This window comes from Myotis brandtii, unplaced genomic scaffold (assembly GCF_000412655.1).
Source record: "Myotis brandtii unplaced genomic scaffold, ASM41265v1 scaffold161, whole genome shotgun sequence".
Classification (NCBI taxonomy): domain Eukaryota; kingdom Metazoa; phylum Chordata; class Mammalia; order Chiroptera; family Vespertilionidae; genus Myotis; species Myotis brandtii.
This window is the reverse complement of record NW_005355881.1, coordinates 1138301-1159865: the sequence shown is the minus strand read 5'-3', so window position 1 is coordinate 1159865 and position 21565 is coordinate 1138301. Positions and strand designations below refer to the sequence as shown.

Below are 21565 nucleotides of genomic sequence, written 5' to 3'. Positions count from 1 at the left end.
GGGTTTCGGGCTCCATCCCCAGTGGGGGGCGTGCAGGAGGCAGCCAATTGATGATTCTCTCTCATCATTGATGTTTCTATCTCTCCCTCTCCCTTCCTCTCTGAAATCAATAAAAACATATTTAAGAAAAATAAATAAAAATAAAAGTGAAAGCACTTCCTCTTAAAGCAAGTGCTCAGAGTGAAAGCTGAGGTCCTCCCAAGGGCTCCCCTCCCTCCCTCTCCCCCTCTCCCCACTTGCCTGACCCACCTCTGTGGCCACGCTGGCTCCCTGCAGGGGCTCCAGCCCCCAGGCCTTTGAACATCTTGGTTCCTCTCTTGGAATGCCCTCCCTCTGATATCCACTTGGCTCACTTCTCTTCCTCTTCCCGACTTTAATCAGATGTCACCTCGCAGGGAAGCCTGCCTTGGCCACTAACTACACTTGCAACCTGCCCGCCCCTAGAGTCCCCTCTGTTCCCATTCTCTGCTTTGTTTTCCCCCAAAGCTCTGCTCACTACCTGACAGCACGTTACACTTAGGTGCTTATTGTCCCAGCCTGTGAGCCGAGTGAGGGGTGAGAGCCCTGTCTGTTCTGCTCACTGCGGGATCCCCAACGACAGTGGCTGGCACACAGTAGGTGCTCAGCTAATGGAGCTTACACTGTAGCTGGAGGATGTGCCATTAAGCCACTGAGTACATAGATAATCCTCTCATGACAAGTGAGGAAAACGTCCTGAAGAAAGAATAAGGACCGTGGGGGGTGGGGAAGGGGGAGTCGCAGGCAGGGCTGATCGAGCTGGAAGGGCAGAGGGGGAGCCGGTCTGAGAACTCTTCACGCAGGAAGGACTGCTGGGCTGAGACCTGAAGGATGAGGTGGGGGGGAGGAGCCTTCCAGGTGGAGGGAGCAGTGGATGCACAGGTTCTGAGCCCTCCTCTCCGGAGTCCCTCTCCCGCACCCTTGGGGCCTTCCCTCTCCTTATGCGGCTCATCCTCTGAGACCCTAAACGTGGCTGCATTTCCTTGGAATTGGTTGCCGGGGAAAGGGAGGAAACCAGGTCCCCAAGTTAAGCTCCGTGACATTAACAATCCACTTCCCAGGCCTCTGGGATGGGGGTGCAGGTCCCTGGGACGCTGCGGACAGGCCCAGACCCAGGCCTTTGGCAGCTGTTTCTGTTCCAAGAACAGAGCTGCGGCTACCAGAGCCCCCTGCCCCTCTCCTCACGGGCCTGAGATCACAGATGCGGGGCTTTCCTTTTCATTAGCTTAATGCTGTCTTTATTAACTGGGACGGGTTCCTGGAACATATGATCAGTAAGAATTAAATAAAACACACACGTGCACCAGCCCCCCACCAGCCTGCCCCGACAGAGCGTCTCCGCTCGGAGCAGTTGTCCCAGAAACAATCCAGGGCTACCATGGCGGCGGCCAAAGGCACGGAGCGGGATTTGCAGGAGGAAATTGCTCAGGATGCTTCTGCGATGTGCAAATGGGAACGGGTCGCCCCGCAAAGAGCCGGGAGTGGGGCCCAGGCAGCAGCAGGTGTGCACAGAGCCCGGAAAACCACGAAAGGGCTCAGGAGAGGAGCAAAAGCAGCTGCGAGGTGGAAGAAGTACCTTTTTCGCTCCCTGCTCCTCTTCGACCCCGTCACCAATCACGATGTAGACGGCTTTCCTGCCGAACCTCTGCATTATCCTCTCGAAGCAGCTCTCCTTCCCTGCACAGAAGAAGGAGGGAGGAGAGAAGCTCGTGAGGCACAGAGCGCGGCCAGTGAGGCGCGGCTGAGCCTTTGCTGGGTGCACTGTCCTCCTGAGGGCCAAGTGTTCATCATCTCACCCTCCAGCAACCGAGGCTCACAATGCTGCCATCCCCATGTGACGATGACAACCAGAGGCGCAGAGAGGTTCATGGCCTGCCCAGGGGGACGCAGCAGAAGAGGCAGTACAGGGGTTTGCAGCCGCTCCGGGGTCTATGCAGCTGTCTGGGTAGGAGTGACGGACCCATTTTCCAGATGTGGTCACGAGGCTCGAGGGGTGAGGCGATTCGCCTAGATCCCCAGGCCCACCTGTGATGACCGCCTCCCCTATTCACCTTCTTCCCAGTGTCTGGGCAGCAGCATAAGTCCAGACACAATGGATTCACATCTTAGTTCATCCTAAGATTGTGTCAGCAAGTTTGGTAACCACAACAACAACAAAACAGCACTAATAACGAGTGACTGCCACTCTCTGACTTTACTATATACCAGGCTCTCTGCTAAGGCTTCGCCTACATCAGGCCTGCTCAGCCTCAGCGTGTGGCCATGTGACTTGCTTGGACCAATGGCATGTTAGGGACCTGCCATGAGAAATGGGGGTGGTGGTCTGTCTTGGCCTCCTTCACTTCTGCCATGAGAAGAGCGCGGCCCTGGGTGGCCGCAGGTTCCACGATGAGGAGCAGACCGGAACCTGGAGTCAAGCCGGGCAGAACCACAGCTGATTCCCCAACCCAGAGTGAGAAATGAAATCTGGTTGCTGTAAGCCACCGAGTGTCGGGATGTTTGTTATGCAGATAATCAGAGCAGAGCCTGACTTGAAAAATATTATGGTTTTTAGGTTAGAACAAGGAGCTGGTGACCAAATTCCTGTCCTATCTCAACTTTGACTGTTGCAGTTCTTTGATCTTCAGGCTCCCCAAGTGGAAAACAAGAGTCGCTCTGCCACTTCTCTGATGGCATTTGAATCCTCTGACACAGGGGTCCGAGGCAGAACCTCTCATAGCCATTTGGGGCCTGACTTCCTATGATTTCAAAATCTAAAGGCACTTCTATGTGATGTTCACATCTAGAATTTTAGTAAAGGCAAAAATTGCTCTAAGAAAATGCTTCTAAAGTACTACAAATTGGTTTTTTATCTCCAGAAAAAAAAAAAACCAAGGGTAAACACTTCTAATTAAAAACATCTTAACTAGATTATTTATTTTTCCATCTCCATTTATCCCCTCCATGCCCTCTTCCACCTCCACCCCCATAGGTTTATTTTTGAATTATTTATATTGTATTTAGTTTTTGTGTGATATAAGAATAAAAAAATCCCAGTTCCCCCACACATAAAAAAAAAAAAAAAACCCAAGCAAACCAGTATTACTTGCCTTGATACTGTTAATTTTTAGTTACTAAATTCTCTTATCTCATAAAAGCTTTGAGCCTAAGGCTTGTTCTCTTTGTTAGTAAGGGAGATTACTAAGTGTTAGAGAGGTGTTAAAGCAGGTGAGCACTAAATGGAGACACTCTCTTGAAAAGAGAATTAAAAACGCTTTTCTCTCTATGTGGTTCAAGGTTAAATTCAAGGTAATTTGATGATTGCATCACCTAAGTGAAAATCCCCTTATGTACCATGCTGTGGTGGGAATGGCTTTCCTCAGTAATAAAATTCCATGAGTACTACCTGTGCTCACAGTCACTTAGCTATGGACTACATTTCCCAGCCTCCCTTGCAACTAGTTGTGGCCACGGGACTAAAGTGAGCAGGAGTAACTTGCACTCCTTCTGAATCTTGGCTTTAAAATATTGGACGAGCATTGCACCTTCCCCTTTTCCACCTTTGCATAAACTGGCATGTCAATGTGGCAGGACCCTGATCTGACCACATACGTGAGGATAAAACCGTAAGGGAGGGTGGAAAATGAAATGGGAAGAACCTGGGTTCTGGGTGAGTATAAGGAGAGGGTCACCCACCAACCTGGATCACTGCCCTCTGGTCGGTGGACCTGGGAGGGAGAAATCAGCTTTGACGCTGATGGAAGCCTTTTATTTGGGGTGTTTGTTAGAGCAGGTTTGCAGTTACCCTAACTATGGAGAACTGTTCCTCATCAATTTCCCTAAAGCTAGTGGGTGGTAAGGGTTGTTTTGGGGACCTGAGCCATGCCCTTGGACAGGTTATGGAACATCACTAGTGCCGTCTTCCTTGAACTTTCCCTGCCTGGGATGGAACGCTAACCCCGCCCGCGTCGCCTGAGGGCTGGGCCCCCTTACCTGTCTTGGTTGCACTGTAGATGTTCTCGATTGGGAACACGGAGCCCAGTCCGTAGAGCAGGACTTTGGCCAGGGCAGGGATTAGCTGAGTGGTGGTGACCAGCACGTTGACACAGTTGGGCCTGAGGACAAGGGAGACTGTAGATCAGAACTCCAAGGGACCACAAGGCCAGGCCCTCAGGAGTCAGGGCAGCTGCTTGCTCAGCTGCGGCACAAGGGGTCCATGGTGAACTCAGCTTTAGCCAATGCCTGGAAAGTGCCAGTGAGAATCTGGAGAGTCCTATTCCCCCGAGTGTGGAAATGGGAGAAAGGAACACCAGGGCTCCCACTTACCGGGAATGGATGAGGTTCAGTGCCTTCAGGGAGTGGGTCAGCCAGAGGTCGGTCAGAGCTTCCAGCTCAGCCCGGAGCTGCAGCCAGGTCTCTCTTTTGGGCGCGCCTATCAAGCCTGGACGAAGGAAAGAAAGATGGGGTAGCTGTCATTTTAGACAGGCCTGGGAGGGGGTAGGCCGGGGGAAGGGGAGCCTAGCTACCTTGAGGTTTCAAATCAGATGACCCCCAAAGCCAACTGCAATCCAGTAATCTTAATCTTACTTTGGGATTGACTGATTGACCCATTCAGCCATCCGTCCAACAAAAACTCAAGAAGTGCCTTCTGCACGGTCAATATCGTGACAGGCACAGAACATACAGGGGCAAACAAAGCATCCCAGCTATAGAGCTTGCACTGTTACAGTGGAGACAAAAGTTAATAAATAAGTAAAAGACTAACATTTATTGAGTGCTTACTGTATGCAGGGCCCTCTGCTTTTAATGTGACATTTCATTTTATTGTTACATAGACCCTAGAAGCGGACACTTTTTATTTTTTAACATTGAGATATAACATTAGGTTAGCCAGTTAAAGAAACAGGTTTTGTGGGGCTTTGAGACTGGCTCACAGTAGAGGAAATAATGGAGACAGGCAGCTGACCCCGAGCCCATAGTGTTTCTAAACCTGACTGTCATCTCTCAGCCATCAGTGCCCTTAGATAATGTGCAGACTCAACAGCCCACGGCCCTGCCCCACTGCCCTGATGTCCTTCCATGCCAGCCGAGCGGCCTCCTCATTGTCCTTGGAACACCAAGCATGTTCCTGCCTCAGGACTTTACACACCTCATTTCCGACCCTGAACCACTCTTCTTATCTTTTTCGTTTTTTAATCCTCACCTGAGGACATGCTTAGAGAGAGAGGGAGGGAGGGAGGGAGGGAGGGGTGAGACTGGGGATAGAACACACAAGCTTTCAGTGCACTGGATGATGCTCAACCAACTGAGCCACGTTGGCTGGGCCCACTCGTCTTATCTGACCTCACCCCTTTGCCTTGCTAAATCCTTCACACTCATCATAAATGTCATTAATTCTGGAAGGCCTATTCTGGTCAGTTCCTTCTATTTTATGTTCTCACAACACACTGTACTTCTTCTCCTCACAACTGTAACTTAAAGTGTGTCTGTGTGATTACCGTGTGGCGTCTGCCTCGGCCATTGGATGGCTGGCTCTATGAGGGCAGGAACCCAGTCGGTCTTGTTGACGCCACGGTACCAGCCCCACAGCTGGGGCTGGCGTGGCTGGCGAGGATCGGTTTGTGTTGGAGAGAGAGTGAATTCACTGGGACAAGGTGCTGCCTCGTGCCTGTCCTATTTAGACATCATCATCTCCACACAGAGGACCCTCCCCGTGGCCTGCAAGGCCCTGTGCCAGCCGGGCACTGGCCTCTCTCATCCCTTCCCTGACCACATGCACCCTCACAGCAGCCACACTGGCTTCTTTTTTTCCTGAAAAGCACCAAGTTCTATTGTTCTTGGGGCTTTTCGTTTGCTATTTGTGGTAGACATGGCTAGCTGCCTTCTACTAGCCATTTCTCTCTTCAATAATTAATACAATAACACTATGAAAATCTCATTAGTAATAAGAACGATGATTTTTTAGCGAAGTACCTGGCTGCCAAGCTAGGAGGCTACATTCCTCAGACTCCATTGCAGCCTCAGCAGGCTAGTTCTGTGATGCAGAATCAGCTCGGAGGTGGGGGAGGAGGCAGCAGAGACTGCGCCGGGGAGAGAGGGAGGGGCTGCCCACTGGCATCCTGCCAGCCGTGAGCTCCCGGCCTGTTGACACGTCGGGTAATTTCCCCTCCGTTTATGGGAAAGCACAGCAGCCTGACAGAAACCCTGGGTATTTCCTGGGGCTTAACCTGGATGGGGAGCAGATGGCCTCCGCTGGCTGACTCCATCCCGGTCTCTCCACCCAAGCTCCCTTCCTCCCCCCTTTCTCCTTGTAGGGCTGGGTGAGCAAGCAGGGCTGACCCTGCAGCTCCCTGCTTCACTCCTGTAGTCAATAGACAGGTGTGAGGGGCCATGAGTGTGGGTGAGGTGGTGGAGCCCCTGGCCTCAGCTGTGTGATGCTGGGCAGGTAACTTAACCTCTCTGATCTCAGTTTCCACCCTCACACAACATTGATGATAAAACCACTTAACTTATAGGGATGTTGTGAAGAGCAAATAAACTATTAGATGAAAAGCCCTCAAAGTCTGGCATAGAGTAAGTGCTCAACAAACATTAGTTATTCCCAGGACTGCATTCGGCTGCAGCCACAGGCGAGACAGAAAGTCCTGAAGAGCTGACAGTCCCTCTGGGAAAGTGGAAGACACAGGAGATCCCGAAAAACTCCCAAGCAAAACTGGAAGGAACTAGTGATAAATGCTACCATTTGTTATTGAGTGCCTGCTGTATACCAGGCACGGAGACATGCCTTTTATATGCAGTAACAACAAACCTCTCCATAACCCAGGCAAGCAGAATTCTTTTTAGCCCCATTTCATAGACTTAGAAACCGAGGCTCCAAGAGATTGATGTAGAAACTGTCAGCACTGGGACTGGACGTGGATTCTATCTGGTTTGAGACCCTCTGGGGTGGAGGAGGGAGCCCCCGGAGCTTCGGGGCCATGTGTATATGGTAGACATTATTAGCTTTCCCCTTTATGGGCCAGTAGCTGGTTCCAGATATTGGGACAATCAAGACACTCCAAATGCCTCCGGGAGATACCATCTCGTAAGATCCACTGACTTAGAGGGTGGTGATCTAGGGCCTGGGGATTGTGAGCTACCTGCCCCCAGCCCCTCCCAGACTGCTTGTTCGGTGCGATAAAGCACCGCTCTCCTGCTCCGAAGCCGGCAGCCTTCACCTCTGCCGCACATTAGAGTCACCAGGGGACTTTATGCATCCTGATGCTGGGCTGCAGGCAGACCAAGGAAATCAGATCAGACATCCCTCAGGTGGTGCCAATAGGAGCCAAGTTCGAGAACCAGTGGCTTCCAGGGCTTCTTTGACTTTGTTTCCACAGATTACCTGGCGTCCTGGCACCTAACAAGCACCCTGGTGATGCTCACGCAGCTGGTCCATGGACCACAATCTGAGCAGCGAGGGCTGAAACCCCAAACTGGAACGAGCGTCAGAATCACCTGGAGGGGGTGACACACACCAATGGCCGGGCCCACCCCAGAGCTTCCGGCTCCGCAGGTCTGTGCGGGGCCAGAGACCTGCATTTCTAGCACCTCCAGGCAATGCCCACGCTGCTGCCGAGGGCCACACTTTGAGAAGCAGTGGCTGTGAGTGAGGCGTGGGGTGGGCTCTGTAACCTTGGGCAAGATGCTTCCTCTACTCCTCAGCTTCCTCCCCTCACAGAGACGGTGATGACACACTAGCGCCCCCTCCCAGGGGCAGCATGAGGATGGCACTGAGCAAGCGATGTCCGCAACCCTCTCAGAGCAGTGCCTGGCACCAAGCGGGCAACGTGAGTGACGGTGGCCATCCTCAGTGCATTTCCCTTGGTGGGGCTGTGGCCCAAGCACCGACAGCCCGTGACCATGGTGGACGGCCCTCTTCCGGCCCACTCACCGCCCACGTTGTTCTTGTAGGTGTTGTACATCTCCTTGACCCGCCGGTAGCGGAAGGCCAGCTTCCTCATCCAGTCCACGCCGCCGTGGACGCCGGAGCCCAGGCACAGGTTGGCTCCCGGGGCCGAGCTGTGGAAGCCATCGGCGGAGAAGTTGTACGTGCTGGGGAGGGAGAGGGGCAGGAGAGGGAGAAGAGACAGTGTTAATGTGGGAGGGGGGCCCTTGGAACCGTGGGTGGGCTCAGGGGCCCACAGCCCCCGAGTGTGTGAGGTGCCGTGTGTGTGTACATCTGGGAGCAGCAGGACCACAGTGTTACCAGCTTCCCCATAGAATCGGGGCGCCTTTTGCTCTTGCCTAATCAGCACCCGTTTCCCTTTCTTTGGTGGGAAATAACATGTCTATTTTCATTTTGGGGGACTAGCCCTCCCCTGTATGCAGTGGCCACACTAGGGAAAGCCCGTCTTTCTCCCTTTAGAATTTCTGGATGAAAAAGAATTTAAAAAAAAGGTTGGATTTGGTTCATCCTGACAGAAGAGTCCATAAGAAAACCGGTTCCCACTACTGTGCTCCCCAAATCCGCCCTGCTCCCCCTCCCTTCTCAGGCCTGCCTGCTGCCCCTGCCCCCCTTCTGTGAGCACCTCCGTATCCTGCCACAGAAATTCCCTATTTTAATCTGTTTACTTGTTCCTGGAGGCAGAGTGGATTGCTGGCGCTTGGCAGGTATAACCCCTGCCCCGAATGCGGCTGCTGGGCCAAGGCGTTCCACGTGCGGAGACTGGGGTGCAGTCAGAGCCGCACACAGAATTAACCAGAGCGGCCGCTGGGAGCCAGGGGGACAGTGGGGCGGTTCCCACCCATGCAGCCACAGCGTGAGCGTGGGAACCCCAGCTCTCCAAGGAGTACGGTGTTCCTTCCCCACCAGAAGCTTTGGGAGTAAACCACGGAGTAGCGTGCTCGCTTTAATGCCGCGGGGGAAAACCCCCTTGGGTCGTGAGGAACCAGACAGCTCAGCAGGAGACAGGGTTCAGAGGAGCACTGCTCTAAATTCCAAGCCGGCTACAGGGGAAACTTAAAAAAAATGGAACCCTGAGGAGCGGGCCTAAGCTGGCAGTCAGACATCCTTAGTGCTGCCATGGAGGCAGAAGAGGCTCCCGCCACTGCTGCTGCGCTCTCCTGGCTTCTGGCTGAGTGGTGCTCCCCCTGTGGGAGCGCACTGACCACCATGGGGCAGCTCTGTTGTTGAGTGTCTGCCCTCTGGTGGTCAGTGCACATCATAGTGACCGGCCATTCTGCCGTTCGGTCGATTTGCATATTAGCCTTTTATTATATAGGACTAGCCTTTTATTATATAGGACTAGAGGCCTGGTGCACGGGATTTGTGCACTGGTGGGGGGCGTGGCCTGTGGGGATCGGCCAGCTGTGGGAGTGCCGCTCATCCCGGTCAGCCGAGTGGCTGTGGACCTGCCCGCTGAGCGGCTGCTCCTATTGTGGGAGCGCTGCTCATCCCGGTCAGCTGAGCGGCACTCCCACTGTGGGAATGCACTGACCACCAGGGGGCAGCTCCTGTGTTGAGCGTCTGCCCCCTGGTGGTCAGTGCACATCATAGCAACTGGTCGATCCGTTGTTCTGGTCATTCTGCCATTTGGTCACTGGGCTTTTATTATATAGGATAATACATGTATGCTAAAGAATGCAATACAACTTTAGAAGAATATATACCAAACTCTTTTTTTTTTAAAGTGTTTTTTTTATTGATTTCAGAGAGAAAGGGAGAGGGAGAGAGATAGAAACATCAATGATGAGAATCATTGATCGGCTGCCTCCTGCAAGCCCCTTAGGACAGTGATGGTGAACCTTTTGAGCTCGGCGTGTCAGCATTTTGCAAAACCCTAACTTAACTCTGGTGCCGTGTCACATATAGAAATTTTTTGATATTTGCAACCATAGTAAAACAAAGACTTAATATTTTTGATATTTATTTATATATTTAAATGCCATTTAACAAAGAAAAATCAACCAAAAAAATGAGTTTGCGTGTCACCTCTGACACGCGTGTCATAGGTTCGCCATCACTGGGCTAGGACTATACCAAACTCTTAATGGTGGTGATTCTGGGAGGCAAGGTCAGGAGTGGTTGAGTTAAAAAAAATGTTATTTATTTATTTATTTATTTATTTTTGAGAGAGAGAGGAAGGGAAAGAAAGAGGGAGAGAGGGAGAGAGGAGGAGAGAGAGTAAGGGAGAGAGGGAGGGGGAGAGGGAGAGGGAGGGGGAGAGGGAGAGAGAGAGAAATCAACAAAAGAGAACCACTGATAGGCTGCCTACTGCACACCCACTACTGGCATGTGCCTAGACCTGGAACCAGACCTCTAGGTGCATGGGACAACGCTCAACCAACTGAGCCACACTGGCCACAGCTGAATTTTTTTAAATATGCATGTATTACTTTAGTGAACAGGAAATAGAGAAACATAAGTAGGCTCACAGGGAATTTGTGGAAATCTCAGCCTCAGTGACTTGAGGGGATGTGGAGGAGGCTGCAGGGTGGGGGTGTGATTTCTGGGCACAGAGAAACACAAGTCCCAGTTCTGGCTGGAAGCAGGCGTCTCTTGTTCTGATAACCACCCGCCCCCCGCCCCGCCTCTCCACTTCCTAGTGAAAGGCCAGTGCGATGACCAATCCAAAGGGGCATAGTGGACTCCCCTCCACCCATTCCTACCTTAAATCTTGGCCATTGTCATCGGAGGAGACATCATCGACGTGGATCTGGTCACAATCCTATGGAGAATTTGGCAAGAAGAGGAAAAGAGGGAGAAATGTGACTGGTTAGTTAGATGCCACCTTTAAGAACCGGTTTCATAAAGGAGGGGTAGGATGAGCACTGGACTGGGAGTAGAGCCCTGAATTCTAGTCTGAGCTTTGCCCCTAAAGGTCGATGACCTTGGGCAAAGTATCATTCCTCTTTTACCTTTGGTTTCCTTATAAACAATGGGTTATAAGGATATAATTTATCATGCAAACTAAGATAGTTTTGCAAGTAAAAGGGGCTGCTCTTAATATTACACTGGGAGGACAGGCCCACAGTGGGACCACCCTGTCCACCCCCAGCTACACCAGGACATATGGTGGAAACCTTTGCTTTGTTCCAGGTGTTTCCTCTGCTTGGAATTCTCTCCCACCTTCACCTACTTAGTGAACCATGTATTCTTCCAGCATTAGCTTCTGGATGTACCCCCTTCCCAAGTCCCCTTCTCCGTCCCATGACCTGTGATCATTGCCTATTGAGCACTTGCTATATGCCAGGCACTATTCCAAGGGCTTGCCATTCAACAGACTCCAAGGACATGCTGCTTGCGACCACCCGTAAGTCTCTCAGTTCCCTTGGGGAAACACCTTATCAAATGTGGGTTAAGACCACAGGGAGGGGAATGATGAAGGTGGGCACATAATCCAGGCTCAGCCAATCAAAGGGACCTGGCATCCCTCTGGTCAAAGTGATTGCTTCAGGGAGAGTATGTGGTCTAAGCTGGACCAATGGGAACGAGCCCTGGGACTCTGGCTGGGGCTTCTGGAAAAGAGGTGCTCTCTGGGAGCTGGAGGGAGGGCTCACATGGTTTGGTCTCCTGGATCCAGCCATAACTGAAACCAGGCCACCCGGACCATGGTCGGCTGAATAAAGGTCCCCCCAAAGATGTCCACGTTCTAATCCCTGAAAACTGATATGGCAAAAGGGACTTGGCAGATGTGATTAAGTTAAGGGTTTGAGGTGGGGAGTTTATCTGGATTCTCCAGGTGGCCCCAAATGTAATCACAAGGTCCTGTAAATACGAGGCAGAGGGATATGTGATGACCAAGAGGATAAGGAGATTGGAGTGGTGCCCTTTGAAGATGGAGGAAGAGGCCAGAAGCCAAGAAATACAAGAAGAAGCCGAAGAGGCAAAGGACAGACTTCCCCTCAGAGCTCCAGGAGAAACCACCCCGCGGACACCTGCAGCCCAGTGAGACCCACGCTGGCCTTCTGGCTCCCAGAACTGTAAGAGAATACATTTGTGTTGTTTTAAGCCACTAAGTGTGCGGTAATTTGTTACAGCAGCCACAGGAAACTGATACCCTTTCAGTTTAAGCTAGAGGGGTTGGGTTTCTGTCACTTTGCAACCAGGAGTTAAGAGCGATGCTACGCACCCCACAGAAGCTACAGGCAATACACACCAATCCTGCCAACTCCACCTCCATCGGAGAGTGCGTCTGGATATGCTGATGCAGCAAAACCTGTGAGCCTGCTGTGCTAGCCGTTAGAGCTCAGGCTCCAGAATCTTACCGCCTGGGTTTGGGTCCTGGACCCGACCACGACCCAGCTGTGTGACCTCGAGCAACCAGAGGTCGGGCTGGTACATGGAGGTAACGATGGGACCTTTGTCACAGGGTTGACGGGAGGAAAGGTGAGATGCCTGGCGTGCAGTAGGTGGTACATAAATGTGAGTTCTTATTATTGCAAAGAACACTGTGGACAGTAAATGGCGGTCCCAGTTGTGAAACTCTTTGGAGAGTGCTGGAAAAACTGGGGGGACAGCGAGGGACCCCTCTGGAGCAAGCAGATAACTGGCCTGTAGCTAAAACCTCGTCTGCTCATTATTTCATATTTCCTTTCTTTCCATTCATGTTTGGTGGTCTCAGGTATAATTTAGTAGTCCCTCCCCAAAGTAGCTTAGTTCTATGGTGCACCCCAAAGTTAAAAAAATCTCACTGTCGCCACATGTGGTTATCTATAGTTATATTTAAATTAACTAAAATGAAATAAACTTCATAATTCAGTTCCTCAATTCAATATTTCTTTTGTTTTTCCCCCCTTATTCCGATTTCAAGTGCTCAATAGCCACATGGAGCTGGTGGCTACCATAGGGGATGGTGCATGTATTTCCATCATCACAGAAAATTCTATTGGGATATTGAGGGATAAAACAACTAGGCTGACAACTTATCTTCTATGCTGGTAAATTCAATTAGGGAAGAACGTACAAGCTGGCCGGGAGACACAGCTCATTTAGCCACAGTGCACTTAACATTTGTTTCTGGAAACCATAACCAGGGTGTAAACCCAGGGAGTCTCCATGTCTCTGGCTCTGCCTCAGATTTTCAGCTACTTTGAGAATTTACAAGCCCCGGCAATGCAGGGCTTGCATTCCTGTATCCTGACAATTGATGGCGGGGACATCAGTTCCCCGGTGTCTCCTGGGTTTTCTTCATTTTACGTCGCCTGGTCACTTGGCCTCTGAGGGCATCCGAGTTTGAGACCTCTGATCACAGCCATGTGACAGTGATGGAAGGCTCTTAGGACCAGTGCTCCTGGCATATTAATGAAAACTGTATTTAAAAGCCAACGCAGACTTGACAGAGCACAGAGAAAATGAAATGAATAGCGGATTACCCCCCAGCCCTTTGCTTTGCCTGAAATGGGAAAAACACCTCCCTATGCCCTCCAGTCCTTCGCTCAGGCTCAAACGCTGCTCTGGGGGTCACAGGCTCCGGCCCCCTGGGCAGGGCTCCCTGCTCTTTCCCTGATGTCAGGGGAGAGGTATGTGGGAGGCTCTGGTTTTCTCATTTGCAAGGGGATTGTTGGGGGCGCTAAAGTGTGACAACAGTAGCGATCACATTTCGGACTTGGTAAAATACCATGACGCTCAGCGAGACACTACCTCATACTCCACCAGCTGACCTGGATTGAGTTACCTGCAGTGGGGGAGGGGGACAGTGCGAGGACGTGAGGACGGTGCCGAGCTCTTGGGGAAGCGGGTCCTATGCCTCTCTCAACCCTGCTAATGGCTCCCCTGGGTCAAAGTGTGAGTATCCTGGGGGGTCTGAGCGGAACCAGCTGGCGAAGACAGAGGAAGGGACCCAGGGGGACACGGGTGGGGCACCGTGCAGTCCTGGCCTCCAAGAATTCCCGCTTTCTGACTCAGAGAGACACCCGCCAAGAGCCTGTGCACGGATGCCCATCACCCCAGTGAGAAACTGGAAAACACCCGAAGTTCCGCGAGTGGATCACGGCTAAATGAAATATGGTCCATCCATTCAGCGGAGCCCCACCCAGCAGTTCAGAAGGATGAGGTGGGTTTTCACGTTAGCACATGGAATTATTTCCAGGACACCCTATAGTGTGAGAAAAGCCGGCTGGAGAACGTAACAGCCATGGAACAGGACCTACCGCAGAGGGTGTCGTAAGGGTTCAATGAGCCATACAGGTAAAGCACTTTGGGAAGTGCCTCTCCCACGGAAAATGCCACGTATGCGCTTAGAAAAAGCACTGCTGTTGTCACTTTTTTGCATTCCATACGCGCAAACTCTGTGCCTGGTACCGTCCTGGTCAAATTAAATCGAGGTCACCACCGAGAGAGGCTCACGGATGGCCATCCTGCCGATGCGGTTATTTAGAAGCAAAGCAGCTCACTCTCCATGCATGCTCTGCACGCCTGCACCTCAGGGAGCCAGGCAGACTGGGGGGGGGGGCAGACACACTCAGGTCCCCATGACCTAGACGTGTGGTGCCCTTGACGTTCAAGTGCCCTCCCTGGGCTCCAATCCCTGCCCTGCGTTTTCTAGGTGTGTCATCTTGGGCCACTTGCTTAATACCTTTGAATCTTCAGTTGTTGTTTTAAGTAAACTCTTAATGTTAGAATAGTTTTAGATTTACAGAAAAGTTGTGAATATACTATAGAGAGGTCCCAGATATCCAAGCCCAGTTACCCTCATTGTTAATATAGGATAGTCATAGTCACAACTAATAAATAAATATCACTATATCATTATTAACTACAGTGGGGCCTTGACTTACGAGTGTCCTGACTAACGAGTTTTTCGAGATACGAGCCGTCTCTTGGCCGATTTTTTGCTTTGAGTTGCGAGCTAAAATTCGGGTTACGAGCCAGCTTCAGATACCCCACCGCTAGCTGGCACAGTGAACGTCACAGTGAACGTCACAACATCAGCCCAGCATCACGTGTCTCACTCGTTCACTTTAAGATTTGACATACGAGTAATTTGAGTTACGAGCTCCGTCACAGAACGAATTAAACTCATGAGTCAAGGCCCCACTGTAATGCCAGTTCTTTACCCGTTGTTTTAGGTGTGTCATCTCGGGCCACTTGCTTAATACCTTTGAATCTTCAGTTGTTGTTTTAAGTAAACTCTTAATGTTAGAATAGTTTTAGATTTATAGAAAAGTTGTGAATATACTATAGAGAGGTCCCAGATATCCAAGCCCAGTTACTCTCATTGTTAATATCGGATAGTCATAGTCACAACTAAGAAATAAATATCACTATATTATTATTAACTAATGCCAGTTCTTTACCCGTTGTTCTCCCACTAATGTCCTTTTTCCTCTTCTAGGATCCCAGCCAGGGAACTCCATTACATCTTGTCATCTTGTCTCTAAGTTCCTCTGAGATGCGATAGTTTCTCAGACTTTTTTCCTTGGTTTTGATGACAATCTAAAGGAGTAGTAGTCAGGAATTTTGTAGATTGTCTCTCAACTCGGACTTGTCTGATGTTTTTCTCATGGTTGGACTGGGGTTATGAGTTTCGGGAAGGAAGATCACGGAGGTGAAATGCCATTCTCTTCACATCGTATCAGGGTACATGCTATAGACATGACTTCTCGCTGTTGATGTTGACCTTGCTCACCTGGCTCAGGAGTGTTGGTCAGGTTTCCCCACTGTGAACTTACTCCCCCCACAGTTCCACATTGGACTCTTCAGAGGGAAGTCACTATGCAAAGTGACTCCACCATTAAGGGTGGAGGATCTAAATAAATTATCTGGAGTTTTTCTGTATGGAAGAGAAGTTTATTTTCCCACACCATGTTTATGGGGTATCTTCCCTGCCCCAGCCTTAGAATTAGCCATTTTTTTTTAAGGATCCCTGGTTCGGAGTTTTTCTGTATGGAAGAGAAGTTTATTTTCCCACGCCATGTTTATGGGGTGTCTTCCCTGCCCCAGCCTTAGAATTAGCTTTTTTTTTTTTTTTTAAGGATCCCTGGTTTTTTTTTTACTGGAAAATGGTATTAGAAACCAAGATCTGGGCGGAGGGTGTGCTTGTTGCTACAGGAGTGTCATGGCTTCTGAGCCCTCTCTAGCCACAGAGCAAGGTCTCCAGTTTTGCTTTTTAAAAAAACTATGAAACATGGGGCCCTGGGAGTGTAGCTCAGTTGGTTAGAGCATCATCCTGATATGCCAAGGTTGCAGGTTCTATCCCTAGTCAGGGCACCTACAAGAATCAACCAATGGATGCATACATAGGTGCAACAACAAATCGATGTTTCTCTCTCTTCCCCCCACCCTCTAAAATAAATAAATAAACATGTAAAATTTATGAAACAGGGTGAATGTACCCACTTCAGGTGTGTTACGAGGCATGTGGCAGGCCTATTAGACGGTCCCAGTTAGGGTCCAGACCACTTTTCACCAGAGGTCTGAGACGGAAGCGCAGACAGGCTCCAAGTGGAATCATGTTCAGAGTCACAGGGCACCAGAGGAGCTATCTGAGGGATTGCAGGGACTGTGTATTTGTCATGTGCTCAAAGTCCTAAAGATTTAGGTTCAGGGCGACACTGGTCTCATAAAATGCGTGGGAGAGGATTCAATTTTTTTCTTTGCTCTGTAGTTTGTGCAAGACGAGATTTATCCTTTCCTCCAGTGTCAGGTGGACTCATGTTTAAAACTAGCTGGTGCCTTTTTTTGGGTTACATCCTTAACTACCATTTCAAATTCCTCATGATCACTGGTTTAATTTATTTTTAAATCCCTATTGAGTTAATTTTGGTAATTTATATCTTCCTGAAAAGTGTCCACTTCATCTAGGTTTTCAAACTCATTGGTTATAATATTGTACATGGTATTCTCATAATTTTAAAATAAGAATCTCCCCTGAATCTGTAGTGATGTCCAGCCTTTCATTCTGAATGTTGTTTATCACCCATCTCTTCCTTTTCTTCTCTCTTTTATTTCCTGTTCATGCTTGCCAAAGGCTTCACGACCATCACAGTCTTTTTCAATGACCAGTTCTTATTAGTTTTCCTGTTTTTCTAATAAATGTAATTTAAGGCTGGATGTGTCTGTCTGGACCATCCTTGATCTGCATCCCGCAGGTCTGGATACGTAGTGTGCTCATTGTTGCTCATTTCTGAACAGTAAGTTCAGTGACTAATATTTATCAAACAAACCCTTTTCTGATTAAGCTGGTGACAGCCAGGGTTTCCCCAACCTGCCCTCCTGTGGTCCGATCCCATTACTTTTTGTCCTTGGCTGCCTGGAGACACAACTGCAGAAAGGAAATTGTTGACAAATTTGCTCGAGAAAAATGACCCTTGTCAGGGCCCAGATGGGCTCCATGGCCATCCCTCCTTCAAGGCAAGTATATTTTTAAGTGCGATTGCTTAATGCTGCTGCTCGACTAGCCCGAGAGGGGCCTGCTCCCTGGAGGGGAACCGGGCCATCTTTCTTGTGTTGTCTAAATGTTTAACTTATCTTAAGAGCATTAAAGAGGCCGAGGGCCGCACTGCATTAATGGCCAGTTGGGCAGGACGCCTTGGCGCACAGCTCAGCGCTGACACGGTGAAATATTACCCTCCCTGATAGCTCCTGCAGAACGGTAAATCACGCTGCCCAGATCCCAGCCACTCCGCGTCCCCCCACAGAGTCCTTCCAACGCTCGGCGCATGTGGAAACCTCCCCCTCCAGCCTGCCGCCTGCCTGGCCACCCCTGAATTGGACCAGAGGTGCCTCCTGCTGAACCCTTTTGGTTAATCTTGTTTCTTACGAAGGACTCTTCCCTTCCACTCACTCTGCTGACTGGTGCTCATTCTCTGCTCCGCAGTGCATCTGAAAACTACCTCCCAAGGAGAACAGATGCCTCAGCTTAGCAGTCAGCTCGGCCTGGGACCAAATCTGCACACGAGCTAGGTGACCCTGGGGAAACGACATCTTTGGGCCTCAGTTTCCTCATCTTTAAAACAGAGATTGAAAAAATCTCCATTGCAGGGTTGTTGTGAGGATCAGTGAGAAAATGCATGTGTGATGCCTGGCACGGGGTAAGAGCTCAATACATGTCAGTGCTGGGCAAGTCAGCCTCTCGGTGCCTCAGTTTTCCCACCTCTGAAATGGGGACATACGGCAGCTTTCCCTCCGGTGGCTGTTTGTAAAGGTGAAATGAATGCGTGCAGGTGAGCTCTCAGTACATGTCAGCTGTGGTCGTGTTTGTTATCCCCTCTGTACCCTCCACTCAGGCCACGTCCCCCTTTCTAGAAATGCCTTCAGATCTTTGCTCACCTTCAGGGTGGGGAGTGAGGGGCTTTCTCCGTTCAGTGTGGTTTTGGTGGTTGTTATTTGCGGGACTTTTGTTTTGCATGTACAATGCGAAGATCTGCTGACTCAGGAGGAGTTTCCCATCTTTCACCCGCCTTCTACGTTTACGCTGGGAATTTCTCCTCCCCTTGCCGTGCAGGTGAGCTCTCAGTACATGTCAGCTGTGGTCGTGTTTGTTATCCCCTCTGTACCCTCCACTCAGGCCACGTCCCCCTTTCTAGAAATGCCTTCAGATCTTTGCTCACCTTCAGGGTGGGGAGTGAGGGGCTTTCTCCGTTCAGTGTGGTTTTGGTGGTTATTTGTGGGACTTTTGTTTTGCATGTACAATGCGAAGATCTGCTGACTCAGGAGGGGTTTCCCATCTTTCACCCGCCTACGTTTACGCTGGGAATTTCTCCTCCCCTTGCTGTCAGCGCTTGCTTGTCCTCCTCAGGCTTCCTGGCTACTCCATCCATCCCTGCTCTTCCTTTGATCCCACCCTCTACAGCACTGTATTAGTCTAGATTTCCTGTTGGAATCTTCTTTCTCCGACCAGATGGCAATCATTTTCCCTGGGAAAATCCACAGCATAGCAAGTAGGTACGTACAAGGACTATGGGGCCAGGCCACACGGGCCTGAATGTTGCCACTGCCACCTGTGTGACTTTGGGCTGCTCACTTAGCCTCTCTGTGCCTCAGTTTCTTCACCTGTAAAATGGGTGCTATGAAGTGCATTTTGTAGTCCCCCCAGTATGGCTGTATTTGGGGATGGGACCTCTAAGGAAGTAATTACGGTCAAATGAGGTCATAAGGGTGGGGGCCTTGATCTCACAGGATTAGTGTCCTTTTATTAAGAAACAATAGAGCGCTCTCTCTCTCCCTCTCTGCATCTCTCTCCCTCCCTCCCTCTCTCTCTCTCTCTCTTTCTCCACAGATACTGAGGACAGACCAGGTGGAGACATAGTGGGAAGGTGACCTTCTACAAGCCAGGAAGAGAGTCCTCACCAGAAACCAGATTTGCAGGCACCAGAATCTGGGAGTTTTGCCCCCAGAACTGTAAGAAAATTAATTTGTGTTGTATATGCATCCAGTCTGTGGTTATTTTGTTATGATAGCCCGAGCAGATTAATACAATGGGGATAATAATAGTGAGGATTGTTAATATATAAACTGCTCAAGACAGTGCCCGGCACATAGTAACTTCTCAGTGAATCTCAGCTATGACTACTGTTATCACCATCATAACTGAAAATACAGTCCACCTTGTCTTTGATATGCCTCCCAGGCTCTCCTCCTGAGTGCCTGGGAGCCTGGGAACCCCTGATCTAACGCAGATACCTGTTTCCACCCTTGCCTCCTCTGGTCTGTTCTCCACCCAGCAGCCAGAGGGAGCCTCTAAACCGTAAATCAGATCACAAGGCTGCCCTGCTCAAAACCCTCCAATAGCTTTTTGTCATCCTTAGAATATTATCCAAAGCCTAACAGCCCAATGATGGCACAAAGACCCCACGGGATCTGCCTCTAACCCCCATTGATCACCACAATCCTTCCTGTTCCTTCTGCTCCAACTACCATGTTCGTGTAACCTACCCCAGGGCCTTTGCACTGCTATTCTTGTGGCCTGACACACTCTTCATCCAGATTCTCACCTCCTTCCCATCTCTGCTTGGATGTCAAAGAAGCCTTATGTGGATAAGCCAAGAAAAATAACAGCCCTTGTAGCCATCACCTCCCTGACTCAGCTGGCCTCCCTTTGGAGCCCTCCCTCTGACATTATATATGCAGTTGTTTATGGTCCGCTTCCCCAGCTGGAAGGTCAGTGCCTTGAGGGTGAGGATCTTGCTGTGTTTGTTTGCCTCTGACTCCACAGCACTTAGGGCAGGGCTGACAGAGGGTGAATTCTCCCTAAATGGCTGCTGACCTCCTATTTGCAGCCGGACGACAGGCTCAGAGTAGAAAGTTAGTTGGGACACTCTTAAGTCAAGGCCCCACTGTATTAGTCTAGATTTCCTGTTGGGAATCTTCTTTCTCCAACCAGATGGCAATCATTTTCCCTGGGAAAATCCGCAGCATAGCAAGTAGGTACGTGGCAGTTGTTTATGGTCCGCTTCCCCAGCTGGAAGGTCAATGCCTTGAGGGTGGGGATCTTGCTGTGTTTGTTTGCCTCTGAATCCACAGCACTTAGGGCAGGGCTGACAGACGGTGAATTCTCCTTAAATGGCTGCTGACCTCCTATTTGCAGCCAGACGGCAGGCTCAGAGTAGAAATGGTCTGACGTTGTTCCCTAAACCGACCATCCTGCGGGAGCCTGGCCTCCACTGGGCTCCCACAGGCCTTGGGCCTCTCCGCAATCCCAGTGGCCTCCCTGGGAGCCACAGGAGGCTGCCTTTAGATTTCTACAGGACTCCCTGCACCAGCAAGCGGTATGTTTTCACTTGTGTGAGTCTTAACTTCTCCATCGTGTAACATGGCTTCAATCCTGCCGAGATGCCCTGGGGGCTTCTGGCACTGGGGACATTTTTGAAAAATTTAGAGACTAAAACAAACTGGCTTCCCCGAGCAGCTCCAGCTGGTAATGAAGGTCCTTCTCCAGGAGGTGCAGCCTTGCCTTCGGGCGGGAGGAGCAGGAGGGCAAGATGCTGAGGCATGGCTCCAAACACACGCCAATCCCGCAAAATACCTGCTCCGAGCCTCAGGGTCAGCCAAGACTGACAAATGCCTACTGTGTGTCTGGCGTTTTTACTTCATGGGAGCTTCAGACTCGTATATCTACCTGTCCATTTGGTATCTCAAACCCCATGTGCCCTTGACAGAAGGATGGACTTCCCCACTGCACGCCCACGTCTTCCCTGTGTGGCCCATCTCAGAAATGGCACCATCGCCCTGGTCGGACCAAGCCCAGGAGTCCCTCTGACTCCTCTCTCTCTTCATCCCCACACCTCGCCCATCAGCAAGCCCTCGGCTTTACCTCCATCCCAGAGGCCACCTCTTCTTCCCACCTTGATCCAACCCACTTTTCCTCTTTTGCTTGGACAACAGCAATATCTCCTTCTGGTCTTCCTGCCTCCACCTTTCCCCTCCTATTGCTCATGCTCCATGTAGTAGCCAGAATGGTCTTTTAAAGACATAAACCAGGTCATGTGCACCCCCAGCCCCATGGCTGCCCACAGTACTTGCAGATAAACGGATGTCTGTGACCATGTCGGGCCCGCGCCTAGGGCTCCAGGCTCATCTATCCCACCGATCCCGCACTCCCTCATTCACTGCTCTCATGTGGCCTGTCCTACCCCAGATTATTCCACA

General features: G+C 50.4%; 1 protein-coding gene across 1 annotated transcript in view; it reads right to left on the bottom strand.

Annotated features, from left to right (window-relative positions):
- Positions 1-21565, bottom strand: part of EYA2 (EYA transcriptional coactivator and phosphatase 2) — a 142264-nt gene that overhangs the window by 6236 nt on the left and 114463 nt on the right. Inside the window, exons 11-15 of the mRNA XM_005862171.2 lie at positions 10645-10703; positions 7928-8088; positions 4324-4438; positions 3991-4112; positions 1595-1695 (exon numbers count right to left, since the gene is read on the bottom strand). Coding sequence (XP_005862233.1) covers positions 1595-1695; positions 3991-4112; positions 4324-4438; positions 7928-8088; positions 10645-10703 — 558 coding nt within the window. The remainder of the gene's footprint in view (positions 1-1594; positions 1696-3990; positions 4113-4323; positions 4439-7927; positions 8089-10644; positions 10704-21565) is intronic.